This window comes from Blennius ocellaris, assembly GCF_963422515.1.
Source record: "Blennius ocellaris genome assembly, chromosome: 3".
Lineage (NCBI taxonomy): Eukaryota > Metazoa > Chordata > Actinopteri > Blenniiformes > Blenniidae > Blennius > Blennius ocellaris.
In genome coordinates, this window is record NC_137652.1 from 2,258,053 (window position 1) to 2,280,305 (window position 22,253).

Consider the following 22,253-nt stretch of genomic DNA (forward strand, 5'->3'; position numbering starts at 1 on the left):
ACAAGTCCCAGAACCAGAACGAGTCCCAGAACGAGTCCCGGCCGCACACGTTTGTATTCCTCAACAAGACACCACAGAAGAAGTCAGACTGAAGCTCCACTGGAGCTGCTGTCCTTCTCGTCCTCATGCACTCTGCAGGACCGTCCACCTGGACCGTCCCTCAGGACCGTCCACCGGGACCGTCCACCAGGTTGTCCATCGCCTCGGCAGCGTGGGTCTTCGGTCGTTTCCAGGAGGATCCATCAGTTCAGTCTCAGCCCAACGACTCGGCTGCTTCCAGTGCATAAAACTACCGTTTCAATGTAAACCGACCAGGTCGTAGCAGCCTCGGCAATGTTGGGATGAAAAAAAAACCAAAGAAAAAAAAAGAAAAGTCCCAGTGAAACCAGAACTAGAAAGTCCAGTAGCAGCAACACGTCCCTCCTGTTGGACATGCGGTCTGGGCCGTCGGGGGATTTCATCAGGAGGAAGAGAGGAAGTCCAGAAAACCGTCTCCTCGGCCTCCAGGGCGTTTTTGCATAGGCCGATAAAGGGATCATACTTTGGGGTCCTGGTAGTTTCTGTCCCTGCCATGAGCGGGACGTCCTCAGAGGACCCCCCCCCCCTCTGGCGTCCCGGCCAGCGTCCTTCATGGGGGACTCGTCACGTCCTCCTTTTCTCCACTTCCATAAGATCCTCCGCCTCTTTCACACAGCGATTGAGTTTATGTGCACTTGATTTGCAATGTCAGCTCATTGGGGGGGGTGAGGGGGGGGTGGAGGACAGAGGACACGTCCCCTCCAGTCTCAGCTCTGGCCCAGCACGTCTCTGTACAGGTCAGGGACTCGGTCCGGGTCCACCGGCCGCGGCAGGAAGTGAGTGAACCTCTGGTGGCGCCGGGACCGGGTCCCGTCCCGAGACGTCCCGTCTTTGTTCAGAGCCACGAAGTAGAAGGCGCCGCGCTCCCCGTGCCGGTAGATGTTGGAGGAGTAGGTGTTGTACCAGTTCTCCTCGAACTGCTCCCTGAAGACGCACTCCGCAGACAGCTTGTCCTGCGGGAGGAAGACAGGATGAGTACATCACAGTAGGACAGCAGGCGGGGCGAGTACGACATGCGCCCCCTGCTGGCGGCGGGTGTAAATGGAGACCAGTGTGCTGAACTCACCGAGCCGTACAGTTCCCCCCTGCTGTTCATGGCCAGGTACAGGCCGCTGTCCACCCCCCTGATGCTGACCAGCCCCACGGCCAGGCTGAGGAACTCCAGAATGCCTGCACACATGGAGCATCGCCTCATTAGTGAGCATCTCACGTGGGACTTTATTTGATCTCTGGTTTGAGACTTGAATTATCACGTCGTCATAAACTTGAACTGGAGCCGACGAAGTAAAGCCTGAACGTTTCCTCCGTTCAGTTCAGAGAGTTTAACGTTTCCCAGTCTGCAGCCTCTCGACAAACACACCTTCTCTGTTCTCTGTTACATTCACTTTTATCCAGAATCGCGAATGGAATGAATTAACTGGAAATGCAACAACAAGGCTGGAGGAAATAATAACAACGCAGCGACATTCAGCTGTTTATCATCATGACTGAAGACAAGGAGGGTAAAAAAAAAAAAAAAAAAAAAAAGTGGAGAAATGTGGGATAACTGTGCAAAGCAGAGAATCTCCCATGTGTGAATCCGACAGGAAAAGTAATCTTGAAATGAATTTCACTGATAATAAATGACAGTTCAGTGTTCAAACGAGAAACACTTGTTTCGTTCGCGGAATAAGTTGTTGGCTGAAGTGCAGTCAGTGATGATAGATAAAGAGTCTTTGAGCGCCTCTTATCTCTTATGTTTATGCATTTATTGCCAATCAGTGTGCAGCAGAGATAAAACGTAGTTTGCACGCTCCACCAGGGAGTCTCTGTTTGTTCCTCCACCGCAAGGATCTTTACAAAACGGTGTTTACAAAATGCCACAATATGTCCTACTGCCTCCTCCTCGACTCCCACGGTCACTGTCGCGCGGGGTTTTTAATGATGTTGGTTATTGCAAAATGAGTTCGTACCGAATGTGCTGTGGTCCTTCCTGGTGCCCTGCACGCTGCCGTCCGGGTGGATCTCCAGGTGGAAGCCGGTCCTGCAGTAGAGCTGCCGCCGCCTCAGGATCCCCTGCAGATGGCTGAGGTCCGCCAGGCTCCGGGACAGTCTCTCCGCGGACACCAGGTGGTCCTGGCCCCCCGTGATCAGTCCGTTTGCGGAGTGGTAGTCCGCCGCCCCGGCTGGGCTGAGAACGAAGCGGGAGCCCGCGGGACCGAAGCTGTCCAGGAATCCGTTGGCGAAGCTGCCGACCTCGGCCGCTGCCCCCATCACAGACTGGGGCTCCGCCGCTCCGTGGCTGCGAGGTGCGGGGTGTGTGTGTGTGTGTGTGTGGAGAAGGGGGGCTTCGGCAAACGAGCAACCGTCGCTCCGTGGGGCGCAGGGGGAAGGAAAAAAGTTGCAGGTGGAGAGGAATAAATTAAAAAAAATCCCAACTGAGTGCGCGTTTCGGCGCAGCGTGAATTACGCGCGGATGATTATGACGCGGATGAAAAGTCCAGCGGTGTCCTGATGGCTGCAGCCCGTCCTCCCCTCCTCTGCTATTTATCCTCTTCACCTCCTCCTCTCAAGTGTCCCTCTCTCCTCCTCACCTCGGGATACTCCCCTTCGGTCCGACGCACGTTGGGATTTTCCTCTCTCTCTCTCGCTCTCTCTCTCTTCACTCCTTCATTTCTGCAGTACTCCAGCAGTATGTAGCGCAGTGCACTTCGCTTTGTCGAACGCAGTATTTACCCCCCCCCCCCCCCCCCCAAATCAGCCATGTCCCTTCTCATGCAAATAAAGGTATATTTGCATGGTATCACTCTATTATCCCTATTATCCCCCAGTTTCAGCTTTATGCGCAGTTTCGATGAGTACTTGGTTAGTACATGCAGACAGGCAGACTTTCATCCCATCACTAGTTTGGCCACATTGCTCCGGCTCCTCCGATTCGAGTTGAAAGTGGCAGTAAAGAGCGCAAGCAACAGTCTCGTGCGTTAAAATAAACGCGCAATGTGTGTGTGTGTGTGTGCGCGCGCGCGTAAATGTCAAACAACATGAGGGTGTTACCGCCATTATCCTAAACGCTTTACAACTCACTACCCTCTTATTCCTACAAATGAGTCAGGTGGCGGTGGGGAAGGGGAGAGGAAAGCCCCCCAATTTGCGTAATTTTCGCACACTGTTGATTTATTGCTCTCGTTTTATGTAAGCCAGCCGCGCGTCGAGAGCAGCGCCCGCACAGACGCAAACACGAGCTCGCAGCCTGCACACAAGTCGTGGAGCACTTCACCCGCACGCGCACACACACACACACACACACACACACACACACACACACACACACACACACACACACACACACACACACACACACACACACACACACACACACACACACACACACACACACACACACACACACACACACCTGTGCAAACGACATCACTTGACTGTCAATCCCCCCCACTGATCTTTCCACGACGCTTTGAACCGCGCAGGAGCCCATATATATTCTTAATTGTGGTCTTAAAAGACGAATCAAAGACACAGAGGCTTCAAAGCGCGGGGATCTTGTAAGGGGATCAGGCCTCACCACCAGAAGAAGGGAATATACCTGTTTGAACTGCGGGCTCAGAAAATACCCCGACACTTGACACTTGCGGGACTTCAAAAAAATTAAGTAGCTGTTAATTTCTCACCTGGGCTTAAATATGCTGCATGAATCATGCACAGGTTTTTTTTTTTTTGTATTTTTAATGTGCACTGACCTTTGACTCTCTGCAGTGGCTGATTTTGCTCTGGGCAAAGAGGGCAGCCGCCCAGGGCGCAAACTCAACAGGGGCGCACGGTGCGTTGTGTGATAAAACGTATAATAGTATAGCACACTAAAGAGTTGACTATTAGAAGCCACGCACTCACAGACTGATGTGAAATAAAGAAATGACTCCATAAATCGAACCAATCAAAATGAAATCTGGTGCATCGTGAACACAACATAATATGAGGTTATTTGTCAGGCCAACATTGAAGAAAAGCACCGCAGAGTTTATGTTCTAATGTCGATGTTGTTTGTTGGAGTCGCAGTGGCTTGATTATGTCCAACTGCGTAAAGGTTCACTTAGATTTTAGATCTGGTTTTGATCAGAACGAGTTCCGTGTTCCGCCCATTGTGGCATTGATTTTGGCCGCTCCAGACACGCGCACAGCCCCCCCCCCCCCCCCCCCCCCCCCCCCAGAGCCTCGTTGATAAATGAGAGGTGTTGGTGTGTGTTGGTCCGTGTGCTGCTCACATCATCACCATGTTGTATAACCGTGCAATTGACTGCAGCGAGGCTCCACCGCCAGCTTTTAGACATACTTTTGTTTTTTTTTTGTTTTTTGGTGGTTGTTTGTTTTTGTTGTGAGTCTGGTTTTGTCTCGACGTGAGGGGAAAATAAACTGAGAACACATCCATCTGTGTGACGTGCCTCCTTCTCCCCCCTTCTCCCTCGCTTCATTAGTATTTATGACCAGAACAAAACGGACTTTCCTTTTTTTTTTTTTTTCCAAGGCGACAGCATCGATCGGTATCGCCTCAGGCTGATCACATGTATTGGACATCGACCCGACCTCAATGAAGACGTCAACCGTGGGACGCGTGCTCACAGGAGGCGCACGGGAGGAACAGTTCCCGGGATCACGCGCTTTGCTTTATTCTACCCGTCGTTTCCAACGTGTCGGTGCCGCTGGAGGAGGGCGAGGAAAGCGAAGCGCGTGAAGCTGTCATGTAGAAGGAAGAGAGTGATGATGATGATGAAGAGGAGGAGGCCCCTCAGGTTATACCCCCCCCCCCCTCCCCCTCCAAGCCACCCACCTACACACACACACACACACACACACACACACACACACACACACACACACACACACACACACACACACACACACACACACACACACACACACACACACACACACACACACACCTAATCGAATGCCTGGATAATGGAATAACTGAATAAGTAGCCTGGAGGTTATTAATGCAAGTGGTTTCCAAACTGGGGTCTGGGGAACTCCTGGGGTCCTTGAAAGCAGGACTCTAATTGGTTACAAAATGCATGAAAGATTTTATTTCAGTATTATTCCTTCTAAATTTCCTTAAAAAAAAAAAAAATCTCGCTTTTTTTAACGGATCTGCTAATTTTTGTAACCTACATTTTTCTCAAACTGCAGCAGAGACACAAAACACAACTACTATAATGAAATGCTTGTGTTGAACATAAATCCAACAGTAAAATGAACCCACTTATTTGGGATAGTTTTACACAATGCTGATTTTATTATATGTGCTATAACACATTTATAATTTTTCTAACTCGCTTTAATAATTCACAAGTATTTCAGAGTGCCCCATTAAAGGTTAATGTAAATTTGGGTTTTATGCGGCAACCTGAAACATTGCCAAAGACAAAAACAACTGTGTGCATTTATATTTTACAAGATGTAGCCCTAATGGTTCATTAAATATTAACGCCATTACTGTCAGTCAGCCAGTCAGTCATTGTTGCCACGATTCAACATCACAATGCGCTAATCCAGTTTGGATTAGGAACGAAATAGGAATCAAAGAAACAAATCAAGGGTTTAATGGCTGCGCTGGAGCCTCCAAATGATTTAATTCAACCTGCAGGTTTTCATAGTCATTGTTTGATCTGCCTCCGACTAAACGGCGGTGATCCGCGGAGCTTCGTGTGTGAACAGGTGACGACGCATCTATTAGACCTCATCCCTTTATTCTCGCAGCATCAAAGTCAACAGAAAAGTCCCAATAGGTTAACATTAGTCCGACTTGTAAAGACTTAAATGAAGAGTTCATCTTTGATATTTGTTTGATATCGACTCCTCAGCGACTGCTTTCATGTCCAACTTGCATTGAGGAACTGACCCAAAGAGAAAAGCCATGGAGGCCCCAGCCTCCACCCTCAGTTTACCAGCCTCCACCCTCAGTTTACCAGCCTCCACCCTGACTTTACCAGCCTCCACCCTCAGCTTACCAGCCTCCACCCTGACGTTACCAGCCTCCACCCTGTCGTTACCAGCCTCCACCCTCAGTATGCCAGCCTCCACCCTGACTTTACCAGCCTCCACCCTCAGTTTACCAGCCTCCACCCTGACGTTACCAGCCTCCACCCTGACACACAGGGTGGAGGCTGGTAACGTCAGATATACACACAGGCTACAGGAATATGTCTAAAAGTTATGCAGCTTTTTTGTCTTTGTATTTTACCCAAATATAAAACAAATGACTTGACTATTTTGATTCGTTTGGCAGAAATACGGATGTGAAACCCAAGTGGTGTTTCCCCTCAGGCTACTGTTGGCGAATGCAGAGTTCTCTTCAAGGCACAGGATTTTGTTTTTGCAGCCTTCAACATGCATGTTTTTTCCCAAACTGACTTTGACAATATGTCTTTAAAAGCTCAGATTTCTTCACTCTGGGTGAAGTTGATGGGTCTGGCTCAATAATCACTGATCTCTCAACTGGGTCTGTGTTGTGTTACTGTCGCCTGGGTTACACCTCAGTTTCGGGGTGTGCTTGGCTTGGCATTTGTGAAACAATTATTTGAATAACAATAAACTAGTTTGAGCACACGGGGAAAAAAGCTCTCTTCCTAATATCACCGTTCATCTGTCCTTGTAATTGAAATATTTTGCCAACTTTAAACAAAAAAAACTTCCTTCTTTGCTGTATTGTGACTATTTATAAGAGGATAGAAATAGCCAATATAGTCCCTTTTCTTTACATTTGTTTTTGAAGTGAAATATTTGATGCATCTACATTAGGAGTTCCAGCTGCGGGACTCTGCGCTCCGCTTCGCCAAATCTCGCGAGAACTCCGTGGAAACGCGAGAGTTCGCCGCTGCCACGGTAAAGTTATCATCACAGCGGCAGCAGGAATGGCTGTTTTCCGCAGAGTGGCAGCGCTGGCCGGGAGGCTCGGCCTCTGGCCGGGCGGCGGGGGACGGGCTCGGGGGTGGACGGCTGTCCGGCTGTGCGTGGCCGCGGGGGGAACCGCCGCCGCCGCCGCGGCGCTTTACCTCCACCGGGACGCGGCGGGCGGCGCAGTGAGGATGAGGATGATGAGGAGGCACAGCATCAACGGACTGCTGCCGTCCATACCCACCGTGGAGGCCAAGGAGAAGGTAGGGAGGAGGGGAGGGGGGTGTTATTGTTGACACAGTGGAGGGGGTGGGGGGGGGTGTCAATGTAGAGGTCCGTCCAGTGGAAGCCACTGTGGGAAAAGATGGTTTTATTTAATTTAATCTTTTCCTCGGTTGGGCCCAGTCTGCTCCATGTCGCCATGGCAGCTTTTGTGAATGTTTTCTTCCCCCCGGGCGGGTAAAGTGCGTCCCTCCGTCCACTCCTTCCCCACTGGAAACTGTGGCTCACCGTCTGGCTGCAGGGCGACGTGAGCGCGCACTGCGCAGGCGCAGTACGGGAGGAGCGGAGAGGCGCTCTCCGCCGGGGCTGGTGCTGAAGTGACGGCCGGCTGTCCCTGGGACTGTCCCTCACGTCCGCACGGCTGTCCCTCCCAGGGCCCATAAAGGACACGTGGAAGTAAAATGCATGAAGGCATAACAAAGCAAAGTGGGTCAGAACACTACATCATACTGTTTATGGTTTTATTTTATTCCTCCATGGATTACCCAGTACCCAGTACCCAGTACCCATTACCCAGTACCCAGACAGGATCTGGTTGGCACGAAGTGACACAAAACCACTTCAAAGGGACGAAACAAAACTTCAAGGTATTGCAAATTCGGGCATTCCTACAGAGGTGCAGAACAACATTACAACATTATATAACAGCAGATAAGTCCGAAAGTCAGAAGCACAAAAAAACAGGGGAGAAAATGAGTCACAATAACTTGCTGGTATAAAAGCCCAAAGCTTTTTATAATTCCAACTATAATGTGACCTCAAAAAGTGATGCAAAATGAACACAAAGGGATGCAAAATGGCTATAAAAAAAAAAAGAAGCAGCTCTTTTGAAGGTGAAATTATGTAACTTGAATCTCATAAATTTGGCGAGAACATCGATTTCGTGCAGAAAACAGAACGTCAGTAAGAAAGTCAACTTCATCCATGCATGCAGTTGTGTTTCTGACTTCCTGACATCGTGACCCGACTGTTCCTGTTCCTGAAGCACAAAGCAGGAGGCGGCAGACGATGTGGTTGTGTTACAATAAACCTCTGTGGAAATCATTGCAACGTTTCCTGTTGGTTAAGTTGGTCAGTTTACGAGGAGGGAAGCTAGAATATTTACAAAAAAAACTGTCAGATGACCCAACGAAGGGAAATTAGAAACGAGATACGACTGAGAAAGAGACGTATTAAAAATGCAGGAAGTTCCAAGGAAGTGAGCAAAGAACAACTGCAGCAATAGAAAAAACTTAAAAAAAAAAAAAAAAAGAAGGCTGGTATGAAGTGATGAAAACATTTAGAATTGATTGTAAAAAATGTGACTCTTGTCCCAAAAGAAAAAAAACCATGAACTTGAAAGAAAAGAACATAGCAAACCTGTCAGCTTTATTTATTCTTGTTTGTTGTTTCCAGTACATTTCAGAGCCAGGCCTTCACTACTGCTGGTCTGAGTCAATCCAACCCTCAATGACGAGTTACAAAAACCACGTTACTGCAGAAATGCAGTATAAAGAGCCTTTGCATCACAGATAGATACTCGTGTCGCCAGAATAGATCAAGTTCTCGTCTCTTCTCCTGCTTCAGCTGCATAAAGAAGCTGCTGCTTTTCCAGAAGCTTCTGGGGGTCGAGGAAGGAGACGAACGTCAGCGTTTCCTGGTCGTGAAAATAATAAAATGGTAAATAATATAATCCTGAATCCTGCCATGGAGTTTGTAGTGAGCGCTCGTAAATTCCCGCAGTGCGTTCAATGACCTCCAGGAAAAATTCGTCTTGAAAATAGTTTTGATAAAAAATCTGCAACCAAACGTCTTTATCTTCTCCTTCAGTCATTGCAGGTTGATAAAACCACTATTAAATAAACACAACTATATTTTTGTTGGTGCAGCTCGCTACAGATGCAGCTAGCTAGCGCTGGAGAGTGAATTCTCTGACCAGCCAATCAGAGGGCTTGAATACGCCGACGTCACACTAGGCCTTCTAGAAGCCAAATATCAAGATCTGATTGGTTGAAGCAGCAGCGTGACGACACTAGTTTTACACTGCAGACGCCTGCAGAACTGAAAGTGAAGGTCTCAGGCAGATTTCTTTACCCGGCAACAGGTCATGCTGAAATGTGATTGGTTCAAAGCTTCAATGAGGAAGTCGGCGTCTGGAAGCAGCAGCAGCCGGGGAGAAACGATGAGGAGAAGCAGACAGACCATTTGGAATTATTTGATAAATATTTATGGACAAAATATGATTAACATCAGTCTGTGATTCACATCTTTTTTTTCTTCTTCGGCCTGCAGAGAAGCCTTGAAGGCCCTGGTGGGACGCCACTGGCTGTTATTAATCTTTCACTGTTTTGTACAAGATGACATTCATGACAGACTGGACATGAATGTTTATCAAGACCATCCTTTTTAAATGTCTTTATGTTATTTTGATCCCGCCAGTCTTAATCTATTGGTTCTGTTGGGTCTGGAATCCATTAGCTGAAACATTCAAACCCGCAAAATTCCTTCAGCCACAATTTAATCGGACGCCGGTACGAGACGGCACCAATAATAACGGGAGAACCTGCAGGTTAGAACGTTGGCCTGGAGACCTGCACAGCTTGTGTTCCACTTTCCTTCACTGTCTGCTGGGATCGGCCCCCCAACACCCTGCAAACCTACGTTGGACAAAAGAAGATGAATGAATAAGATATGTCGCCTAATTTGAGTGCGGTGACATGTATTTGTGTGTCATTTCACACACCGGAGTCGAGCTGGAAGGCCCCTGTCCTGCTGCAGGTTTTACACACTGGAATGCAAACGTTATTAAAGAGTTTTGTTTTTCTCAGTCAGGTGTGTTGAAGCCTCCAGAACAGGACGGCAGCCCTTCAGGACACACGTCCCTACAGAACAACACTCCAGGCACCTTTTGGTTCAGCTGCAGCCACAAATATTCCACTTGTATTTCTCACCACCTGCAAACCGGCTTTGAAGTTTAAAACTGGTGGATTTTCCCTTTAAGGGAGCCGTTAAAGCAGCCGAGCTGAGAAAATGGCTACTTCCCCGGTGAAAGTGTCGGATGCCCAGTAATTAAGAGAAGGACCTGGGAAAAACAAGCCGCCGCACTTTGTGTTTGGAGAACAGGTTTTCCCTCTGCTCGGACCTCCGCTGGCTGCATTGTACTGTAATTTAACTGCGCTGGAAGAACTTAAAGCCTATGATCAGGAAGGAACGGGGAGAGTTTAAGGGAGAGGAAGACATAGTTGAGCTGGGGAATGGGGCGAGGGCGAGAGAGGTGCAGCTGTGGAGGGAAAAACACGAAGCCGCCTGAAGGGAAAACACCTGGAGCATCTGCAGCGCAGTCACAAGGGACCAGACCAGGCTGCAGAGACGCTTGTGGACGTGTGACGTCACAACGCCACAAAACTGCAATAGGGCTGCTCGATTATGGAAAAACATATCATAATCACGATTATTTACAAAATCATGTTCTTGATTTTGGAACAGCATTTATTAAACATGTGTAAAATAAAAAAAACCTTCCTGTTGAATTTATAAACATATCTTGTAATGTAGTAGTAAAAAATAAGCTGTTGTACTGCACTCAATCTTCTTAAAACAATAAATAATTAACTTCAGATACTAATACAACCTCCAGTAATGAATAACGTTGATTTACATTAAATGTTGACATTTTGCCCGTCCTGTGAGAAAGCTAAGCTAAGTGATGCTAGTAGCCACCGTTAGCATTACTTAGCTTTAAAATGACGGAAGCTAAACCACTGGTGAAACACGTCGTCATCATCATCATCGATATATGTTAGTTTACGGCAGGTTCAACAACAGCGAGCAGAGGAAACCGTACATTTATAACTTTTTCGGCAAATTTAAAAGTAGTAACTTACCGCTAAGTAGCTAGCGCCTGCGCGTTCGGGTCAAACGTGTCGTCACTTCCTGTCTGACCGGCTGCACCGGAAAGGCCTGAGTGGCGCTCTAGTAAAGGAAACGCCACATAATTTTTAAATTACTTTTTCCTCAATTATATGAATGTTGAGATCGCCTGGAGCCAAAAACTTCATCACGTTTAAAATCCGATTAATCGAGCCGCCGTTTGGTGCAGCAAGTTCTCTCTCTCTCGCTCTCTCTCTCTCTCTCTCTCTCTCTCTCTCTCTCTCTCTCAATCTGAGAGAGAGGGAGGGAGAAAGAGAGAGGGAGGGAGAAAGAGAGAGAGGGAGCAATAGAGAGAGAGAGAGAGAGGGAGAAAATAGCGAGTGAGAGAGAGAGAGAGAGAATGGGAGAGAGAGAGGGAGAGACAGAGAGGGAGAGAGAGAGAGAGAGAGAGTGGTGACAGGGTGAGTGAGTGGTGCGTTCAGGCCTCCCTCGGTCTTCCTGCTCTCGCGCTCCAGAGGTGGCGACTCTATTTATAAGTCGGGGAGCTAAATGGAGAGTCGATGCCGAGAATAGATGGATCTCCTCGTTCCACGAGTTCAAAAGAAGAGAAGAGGCTCGCCGGGTTGAGCTCCTCCGCCTGAGACGCTCCATCTGCACGCACATCTGTCACATCTGTCACATCTGCTCTCAAACCGCCGCAAAGTTAATCAGCCGCCGGGAGATTCTCTGCTTTTAATGAGACACGGGTCTTTTTGACATCCAGCGCTGATCTTTTAGATTTATTTATTATTATTATTATTATTATTATTATTATTATTATTATTATTATTATTATTATTATTATTCCTCCTCCGGTCAGTGTTCAACAAAATAAAAGAAGCAAAATCTAGTTTTCCTCCACAGATTTGACAATTTGACAAACAGGAAAGTTTTCAGGCTGAAGTTAAACTCTTGTTTCACCTAAACCCTGTTAATGAATCAAAATACAAGATGGAGCAAAACCACAAGACTCTGAACTTATATATTTCATATATAAAGTGAAAAACATAATAATACATTTCATTTATACAAGTATACACAATATATTATAAATACACATGTATACACATCATATCATATTATAGCTGTACAAGTATTTAAACAGTTTATGAGTCACCAACAATTACACTTTATATATATATAATATATATAAAGTGTATGTATACATATATGTGTGTGTGTGTGTGTGTGTGTGTGTGTGTGTGTGTGTGTGTGTGTGTGTGTGTGTGTGTGTGTGTGTGTGTGTATATATATATTCCTTTCCACAGTCCCAAATAAACCTGCTGCTCATGTAGATGTTGGGTTTTTCTCTTTTCACCTGGAAATGACTGTGTTGTATTTGGTGTTTTATAAATAAAGTTGAATTGAATTGAATTCCCATTAGTATTTATATACTGCTATTGCTATTACTATTACTACAATGCTACTAATTCTGTTGAGTTTTTGTTACGACTACTAGAAATGATCATGTTCTTGATATTCCTGGTGTTTATTCTGCTGTAATATATTTTTCTAGAACATTTTCTAAATATGTGAATAGAAGCGGACAGAAACACATCTACTCTTCTCACATTGGTTGTTAAGTGCTTTATACACTTTATACGCGTTAATCAACATTCATTATGATTCTAGTAGAGTGATCCTCTAACCTGGTTGAATCTGGTTCCCTGGTTTGATATTTATGGATAATTCTTCCTTCGGACGACGTTATTAAAGGATTTTTCTAATTGTTTTCTGATCACTTGTTCCTCCCAAACTGTCCCTTTGTCTCAACGGGTGGCTTTGTCTTGTCTTGCTGTCTCTCCTCAGGCTCGAGCGTTTGACTTCGAGGACGGAGACGTGTACATGTCTTCCCACGAGTATCGCTTCCGCACCTTCAGCTCGGTGGAGTACGAAGGCCAGCTGTACATGACGCCGCACAACTTCATCGAGTCGGTGACCATGAGCGAGCCCAGGAGTGAGTGCCAGTGTCCCTGTGGTGTGGTTCTGATGTTTGATAGAACTGGAAGAACTTTTAATGCAAGTCAAGCGCTTTTCTTTTTTTTTTTTGGCCTGATCCGTCTTTACATATATAATCTTCAACAGTCAGAATGTGAAGGCAAATATCACCACTTTAGGAAATGACTGGGATGTTGCATGGAATGCAGTTTATATACATACATTTTCAAATGTTCATACACACACGCACGCACACACACACGCATACCCAAAATATGTTTATTATTACTTGATGTTAATAGATAATTAAATAATATATTGTGGAAATTGTAGTTATACAAAAATAGATAATCTATGTTTAATTAGACCCAGACATATTTATGAACACACACACACACACACACACACACACACACACACACACACACACACACACACACACACACACACACACACACACACACACACACACATACATACAAATATATATATATATATATATACATACAATAAAATAACAATTTATATATATATATAAATAAAATAAATATTTGTATATATAAAAAAATAAAATACAAATGTGTATATATATATATATATATATATATATATATAAATAAAATAAAAATGTGTGTGTGTGTATATATATATATACACACACACACACACACACACACACATATATATATGTGTGTGTGTATATGTATATATGTATGTATATATGTATATATGTATGTAAATATAACAGTGAGACACTTCACAGTGTCTGAAGCGCAGCAGTAGTTTTGTACAGCCTGAACCCTCCACAGAACTTGTTCGTCTCCCTGATTCATTCTTATACTTTCAGCTGAAGTCACATGCTTCTCATTGCTCTTTAATGTCAGTACACTGTTGTTATTTCTATTTTTTTCCCCCCCGCTAATTGTGGTTTGAAGGTTAAAGATTAATTGGTCCGCCAAACCGAACCTCGCCGTGTTTCATGTGCCTCCACCTCTGATTTCCCAACGTGGACGTCAGCGCCAAGTTTCAGATCTTTGGTTTAAACACATCTTTGCAGATTGTGTCAGCCTGCTGCCAGTCGTAACAGATTAGCCCCGGCCAGCCAGCCTCAAAGCAGATGGCTTTACAGCTTTTGTTTAGTCTGTGGTTAATGTTAGTCACTCACACACACACACACACTCACACACACACTCCATGTGTTCACATGCACCCGTCTCTCTGATCCCACTAATATCTACACTGGACAATCTTTCATTTTTTCCTCTGTGACCCCCCAGGGCTAGAAATTCTTCACAAACCCCCCCCCCAAAAAAAACTACAATTTCTCTCTCTATGGAGTGTTTGATTGAATTGCGTGCAAACAGTGCACCTGTGTGTGTGTGTGTGTGTGTGTGTGTGTGTGTGTGTGTGTGTGTGTGTGTGTGTGTGTGTGTGTGTGTGTGTGTGTGTGTGTGTGTGTGTGTGTGTGTGTGCGTGTGTGTGTGTGTGTGTTTACATGTGGCCTTGGCTCGCTGACATGCGATACAGCCTCACATACCCTCTCAGCAGCCGGCGTCCTCTAATGCCCCCTTTGAAGTTGAATTAGATGAACCTTGTTGTATAAAACAGAACAAAAGTAGTATGTGCTTTTACAGGGACATTCCGCACTACAAAGACGAGCGCCGGGTACTTTAGATGGTACGAATGGGCCTGTGATGATGACAGTGTGTATACAGTGTGTGTGTGTGTGTGTGTGTGTTGTGACTGTACCTGGCACATTGAGACCCATTTCCAGATCATACAGATGCTATCAGGCCACCCAAACTCTTCTTTTGTGTCTTTCCCTGGCAGACAAGAGGCCCTGGAGGTCCCTGACCAAACAGGTGGGAGACTCTCTCTCTCTCTCTCTCTCTCTCTCTCTCTCTGTCTCTCTCTCTCTCTCTCTCTCTCTCTCTCTCTCTCTGTCTCTGTCTCTGTCTCTCTCTCTCTCTGTCTCTCTCTCTATCTCCCCCTCTCTCACTCTCTCTCTCTCCCCCTCTCTCGCTCTCTCTCTCCCTCCCTCTCTCTCTCCCTCCCTCTCCCTCTCTGTCCCTCCCTCTCTCTCTCTCTCCCTCTCTCTCTCCCTCCGTCTCTCTCTCCCTCTCTCTCCCTCCCTCTCTCTCTCTCTCCCTCTCCCTCTCTCTCTCCCTCCCTCCCTCCCTCCCTCTCTCTCTCCAGGTCGCAGTCACACATCTGGAGCATGTCACATCTGTTTCAGGCTGCGTGCAGAGCTGAATTATTATTTTTACATCTGCTGAGCAGCTCCTTGATGTAGAAGCATGACTTCTACATGCAATGTTAATAATGTTATTGTCAGTGACGTTGAGCAGTTTAATGGTATTTATAGAACCGTAGTCTCTGGACTACAAGCCGCTACTTTTTTTTTTTCTCCACACGTTTTGAACCCTGCGGTCGAATGTATGGATTTGTACGGGTGAACGTATAGATATAAAACACTAGATGCCTCACGGCGCCGCCATCTTGGAGAGGTCTCCTGCTGGAGCTAAACACAAAGATCCAGGCTGGAAGATCCACAGAAACATTTGTAGCTCGCTGGCTAGTCCAGGTAGCAACACAAGTAATACCTCCATTTAACGCTGAGGAGAAGCTCTGTGCCAAAGCTACACGCGTGATGCGTTCAGGTGCATCACGTAACTCCCAGCTTTCTATTTGAAGACATCACTTTTAACTGTTTGAACTGTGGCTCTGCTACGTGTTGCACCGCGGCACGGAAACTTCAGTGTTTTTCTATATTTGCGTAGTGAATTGGTGTAATTGTTGAGATTTAATTTTTTATTCATAATGTGCCAATAGAAGGCGGCCAAAAAAAACCCCAACATAAAACTCTTAATAATTATTTTTCTTCCCTCATAAACAGAAAAACCGCGATGCAGCTTCACTGACGCTTTGTGTTTGTTGTGCGTCAGGAGCTGGAGAAGATCCTGTCAGACACTCCCCCCGTGTGGAGGGGGTCGTCCAAACTGTTCCGCAACCTCAGAGAACGAGGTGAGTGAGTGTGACACACACACACACACACACACACACACACACACACACACACACACACACACACACACACACACACACACACACACACACACACACACACTGGGAGGAAGACACATAAATGCACACTTACAGACTGGATGATCGTTTCATTTTCATCAGAATAAATTGATTAGAAGGTCTGAAGGACAAATGTTACATGTTTCAATCTCACGGTAAATAATGAGTGATATTTTCATGTAATGTTTGAAAGGAACGAGGAGCAAAAGCCTCTTTTCAGGGACTTTGTTTGTTTGTTTGTTTGTTTGTTTGTTTGTTTGTTTGACACTGAGCTGCAGCAGGAGGCTTTTTGCTGTCGGTTCATTTTATGATACCAGAATCAGTTTGTGTGTCGCTGATCTGGACATTAGTGTCCTGCTGCTCCTCCTCACTGCCAGTACATCTTTCTTCTCCTCCTCTTCTCCTCCTCTCTCTCCTCTCCTCCTCCTCTCCTCCTCTTCTCCTCTCCTCCTCCTCTCCTCCTTCTCTCCTCGTGCCATTGTGCTCATCGGGCAGCGCCGAGCATTCCTCCGTCTGACGCTCTCTCTCTTCTCAGAAGTTCCACTCCATTCATGGGATTTCCCCGTCGTTCGCTCACCGTGGCACGAAGAGCCGAGCGCGTCCCGACATGTCGGGACGACATGTCATCATCGTGACATCGTGACATTGTGATGTCGTCACGACGTCGTCACCACATCGTCACAACATCGTCCCGACATCGTCACAATATGTCGTCATCGTGACATCGTGATATCGTGACATCGTCACGACATCGTCACGACATCGTCACGACATCGTCACAACGTCGTCATCACATCGTCATGACATCGTCCCAACATCGTCACAACATGTCGTCATCGTGACATCGTCACAACGTCGTCACCACATGTCGTGACGACATGTCGTCACAACGTCGTCATGACATGTCGCGATGATGTCGTGATGATGTCATCACCACATCATGACGACATCGTCACCACATCATCCCGACATGTCGTGACGACGTTGTGACGATGTCGTAACGACATGTCGTGACGATGTCGTGACGATGTCGTGACGATGTCGTGACGATGTCGTGACGATGTCGGGACGATGTCGGGACGCACTCGGCTCTTCGTGCCACGGTGAGCGAACGACGGGGAGAAATCCCCTGAATGGAGTGGAACTTCTGAGAAGAGAGAGAGAGCGTCAGACGGAGGAATGCTCGGCACTCTGCCTCAAACTAAACTGACCCTGAGTCAGATCACGGTGCTGATTAGAGAATAGTGGAGCACTTAGGACCGTTGTTACGCCACGAAACTCCTCGTCTGAGTCCCAGAGAGGGAAAGTATTGTGTTTTACAAGTTGCTCGTCGTTTCAGCATTGCTGAACGTTACCATCACAACTATAAACTGCTGACAATGTCGATTTGTCGCTGTGTTCCTCTTTAGTAAGCAGTTAATTTGACAGACGGACAATAAACACTATCTGTCGCTCAAAACGTGAACAAAATGCTGAAAACAATTATACATTAGAATTAAAACAGGGAAAGAAAGAAACATGAAATCATGATTAAAATCATACAACTATTGAGACGGAAATATAAATATATAAGAATGAAAGTAAATATAGTAGTAACAGTCGATGACTATATTGTTGATGGCAAAAACAACAAAACAATATTATCAAGTCAACTTTTTGTAATGTAAATATAGACATTTATACAAGTTGCAGACAAGTATGGACAGACTTTGGTTTGATGTCATTGTTCGTCACCAAACTCTTATCAGGACTGATTTTTTTTTTTTTTTCATCAAACGGCTTGATTTTCTAGGCTTTCAAATGTTTTTTAGCTTTTTTTTGACATTTCTAATTTCAACCATTATTTAAACAACGTTTAAGGTCATGTAGTTTGTAATAATCGCCATCCGATGGATTAACATCAATCAAACTCTGTGTAGTTCAGTTGATCACACCAACGTGTGGAGGCTAATGGAGGAACGAGAGCACAGCGCCTTGCAGCGCGAGAGAATAAACAGGAAGTCACAGTTCCAAACCAGCTCCTCCACACAAAGCGCCGAAGCGTCAGGTGTCGCGTTCACCTTCACCTGCACTCCGTCGGCCGTACGGACCAATGGAAGAGCAGCGTCCCGAAACACTCAGACGAGTCACCCTGAACTATCTGAAGCATCAGAGAGAGAGAGAGAGAGAGAGGAGGGGGAAACACAAAGATCCAACTGGATGTGCCAGAGGCAAGCAGGGATCACCTCCTCAAACATTTTTCACTTGCTTATCCAAACACACACACACACACACATACACACACACACACACACATACACACACACACACACACACACACGCGGTGGACACTCTGTGTGGCCGAACGGCTCGGAGAAGAAGACACATTTTAAGATGTTATCTTCATGAAAGGAGGGATTATGCGTGTCAGCGTGAAGCTCGGGAGGCCCAGGGCCTTTGAACATCTGTAAACACTGTGTGTGTGTGTGTGTGTGTGTGTGTGTGTGTGTGTGTGTGTGTGTGTGTGTGTGTGTGTGTGTGTGTCTCCACCAGGCATCATCTCCTACACAGAGTACCTGTTCCTGCTTTGCATCCTGACCAGTGAGTCACTCAAGTCTTCACTTCCACTTTTATTTTTTTATCACATTTTAACTGCAAGTTTCACTCAGTTTCCCTTTATTTACATTCTATTTTTAAAAAGATTGTACAAGGACTTATATTTTTCCTGCGTTCATTAGTGCGGTGAATTTCACATATAATATCCTGATTTTATTGATTTTAACGAGAGAGAGACAAAAAAAAAACATTCCTGTGACAGATTTCCTTTTAAAATGACTTTTTAAAATATATATATTTTTTTTTTTTTTGTTTGTTTGTTTTTTTTTGTTTGGAAATACTAATTGTACACGGTAACAAATTTAGTGTAGAAATACAGATAAAGCCTTATTTCCTCTTTTTTAACTCACTCCAGCGCCTCATTGACCCTCCGTCGACACTAAGTTAGACAAAGTTGTTGTGCTGATACACAAAAACCACCAAAGTTATCACAGCATGACACCTGAAGTATTTACAGAAGTGGAGCAGCTTAGTCCGGAACAGTTCAGAGAGAATCTGGTCTCATATAGTCGATCCATTTATTACAAATACAATAAAATTAGGTTTCTCTTGTTTACATTGTGTCCCTTTTATTTTCTTCCCCCCCTCCCACCTGGTGGAGTCTTGACCTTCAGTGTGCAGGACCTGGATTTAAATAGAAAATAAATAAATGAATAAGTAAAAATTGCCAGGTTTCTTCTGCAAGTTGCAGGGATTTGATTTGAAAGGGAAGCAGCCGGAGAGACGGCGTCTCTCTTCCTGAGAGCGTCGTATAGAAAACGTCTCTGCTCTTCCTCACATACGTGAGGAATTTGTGTCGACCGGCTGTCAGATGTGGAGGTTTTCCCCTCGAGGACCAGGAATCTGTCATTTCTATATTATTTGCTGCAGCAGAATGGCATGAAGTAGAATTGTTTTGTTTTTTTTATCACAAAATCAGAAAACTGGTGAAGGTTTATTCTGTCACATTTGACAGACACAAATAAATGGCCTAATTATTAACTAAAACATGTATTAAAATATTTAAAATGTAGTTATGTTTCCTCATCTTACCCTCGTTCTTCCTTTGAAGTACGACTGCAGCAGGTTTTGTGCTTCATATGGAATAACACCCGTGTCCTCATGAGGGAAAGTAGATTTTCTTCATATAAACTGAAAATGATAAAACTCAAAGATTTGTCTTAATTCTGGCAAATTCACTCCTTTGAATGATTATATGGCAAATAGGTGTGAAACGGTGTAGAGTAATAAAAAGAACAAAGAGGAGTGTCACTTAACGGTTTCCTACATGGATTGAAAACTGCCTTCACCAATCAGTGCGCCTGAACACCCACTGCCACGCCCACTGCCACGCCCACTACCACGCCCACTGCCACACCCACTGTCAGGCTCACGCTGCGTCCCGTCCTCCTGTCTGTCCTGCAGAGCCTCACGCCGGCTTCAAGATCGCCTTCAACATGTTTGACGCCGACGGGAACCAGATGGTGGACAAGAGGGAGTTCATGGTGGTGAGTAGCTTAGACCACGGTCTGGTGTTAGCTTAGACCAGGTCTGGGTGTTAGCTTAGACCACGGTCTGGTGTTAGCTTGGACCACGGTCTGGTGTTAGCTTAGACCACGGTCTGGTGTTAGCTTAGACCACGGTCTGGTGTTAGCTTAGACCACGGTCTGGTGTTAGCTTAGACCACGGTCTGGTGTTAGCTTAGACCAGATCTGGTGTTAGCTTAGACCAAGGTCTGGTGTTAGCTTAGCCAACGGTCTGGTGTTAGCTTAGACCACGGTCTGGTGTTAGCTTAGACCACGGTCTGGTGTTAGCATAGACCAGGTCTGGTGTTAGCTTAGACCAGGTCTGGGTGTTAGCTTAGACCACGGTCTGGTGTTAGCTTGGACCACGGTCTGGTGTTAGCTTAGACCAGGTCTGGGTGTTAGCTTAGACCACGGTCTGGTGTTAGCTTAGACCACGGTCTGGTGTTAGCTTAGACCACGGTCTGGTGTTAGCATAGACCAGGTCTGGGTGTTAGCTTAGACCACGGTCTGGTGTTAGCTTAGACCACGGTCTGGTGTTAGCTTAGACCAGGTCTGGGTGTTAGCTTAGACCACGGTCTGGTGTTAGCTTAGACCACGGTCTGGTGTTAGCATAGACCAGGTCTGGTGTTAGCTTAGACCAGGTCTGGGTGTTAGCTTAGACCACGGTCTGGTGTTAGCTTGGACCACGGTCTGGTGTTAGCTTGGACCACGGTCTGGTGTTAGCTTGGACCACGGTCTGGTGTTAGCTTGGACCACGGTCTGGTGTTAGCTTAGACCACAGTCTTGTGTTAGCTTAGACCACGGTCTGGTGTTAGCTTAGACCACGGTCTGGTGTTAGCTTAGACCAGGTCTGGGTGTTAGCTTAGACCATGGTCTGGTGTTAGCTTAGACCACGGTCTGGTGTTAGCTTAGACCACGGTCTGGTGTTAGCTTAGACCAAGGTCTGGTGTTAGCTTAGACCACGGTCTGGTGTTAGCTTAGACCACGGTCTGGTGTTAGCTTAGACCAAGGTCTGGTGTTAGCTTAGACCAGGTCTGGGTGTTAGCTTAGACCACTGTCTGGTGTTAGCCCAGCGGGTGTCTGTACTGATGTACTGTCATGTTTTCTTTTTCCTCACAGCTTCAGGAGATTTTCCGCAAGAAAAACGAGAAGAAAGGGAGGAAAGGAGATGCGGAGAAGTCGGCGCAGTTGGTAAGACGGGATGAGGACGTGTGACTGTATGGCTGCCGGGGGTCAATTACATCACGTGGAGTAAAACTGTTATTTATTTATTTATTTTATTTCCCTTTTTTTTTCTAATCAAAGTGAAAAGAAAAACAATAGATAATATTTTATAATATACTATTATTTATTATTGTATAAGGACTGTTATTTTTCCTGCGTTCATCAGTGCGGTGAATTTCACATATAATATCCTGATTTTATCCATTTTTACGAGAGAGAGAGCCAAAAAAAAAACATTCCTGTGAAAGATTTCCTTTTAAAATGCCTTTTTTTTAATATATATATAAAAAAAATTTTTATTTGGAAATAGCAATTGTACACAGCTATACATAGAGTGTAAAAATACAGATATAAGATTATTTAATCTACACAAAGTCAGACAAAGTTGTCTTGCGTTTACACAAAAACCACAAAAGCTGTCACAGAGTTTATCGTCCACCAGTTTAAAGTGCAACAACACCTTTTATTTTTGTTTGAACTTCCTGGAGGGTGTATGAAGCGAACGACGACTCGTCATTATCCAGCTAATTGTCGTCCGCATTTAAAGCGGGAGTAACTAAACATTTCATGTAACTGGCTTTTTAAGTGCATGTCCCCCAATAGAAACAGTTTTTTGACCGTGTGGTATCTCCTCTGTTTCTACTGTCGCAGTTTCCCCCTGACGTGTACGTCTGATACTGGGACACTCAGATAATGAGTCTTTTTCACCACTGTTGTGATTCACGTTTGGAAACGACACGTTGAACTTTGCTTTACCGCAGTGCGACATTCAGT

General features: G+C 45.6%; 2 protein-coding genes across 4 annotated transcripts in view; one reads left to right on the forward strand and one right to left on the reverse strand.

Moving 5' to 3' along the window:
* Positions 1-785: 785 nt before the first annotated feature.
* LOC308145585 (fibroblast growth factor 20-like) lies at positions 786-2,331 on the reverse strand (the record flags this gene model as incomplete). The annotated part of the gene is made up of 3 exons (XM_080517050.1): positions 786-1,031; positions 1,145-1,248; positions 2,031-2,331. The coding sequence occupies 3 exons, from the start codon at positions 2,329-2,331 to the stop codon at positions 786-788; spliced, it is 651 nt and encodes a 216-aa protein (XP_080373176.1).
* Positions 2,332-6,968: 4,637 nt separating this feature from the next.
* The window catches only part of LOC308148949 (calcium uptake protein 3, mitochondrial-like), a 33,919-nt gene continuing 18,634 nt past the window's right edge, over positions 6,969-22,253 (forward strand). For all 3 annotated transcript variants that reach the window (XR_013937220.1, XM_080520535.1, XM_080520534.1), the window contains exons 1-7: positions 6,969-7,226; positions 12,943-13,090; positions 14,902-14,933; positions 16,017-16,095; positions 18,688-18,735; positions 20,155-20,237; positions 21,375-21,446. Coding sequence is in view for 2 of the 3 variants with exons in the window: in XM_080520535.1 (XP_080376661.1) it covers positions 6,981-7,226; positions 12,943-13,090; positions 14,902-14,933; positions 16,017-16,095; positions 18,688-18,735; positions 20,155-20,237; positions 21,375-21,446 (708 nt within the window). In the remaining variant the exon portion in view is untranslated. The remainder of the gene's footprint in view (positions 7,227-12,942; positions 13,091-14,901; positions 14,934-16,016; positions 16,096-18,687; positions 18,736-20,154; positions 20,238-21,374; positions 21,447-22,253) is intronic.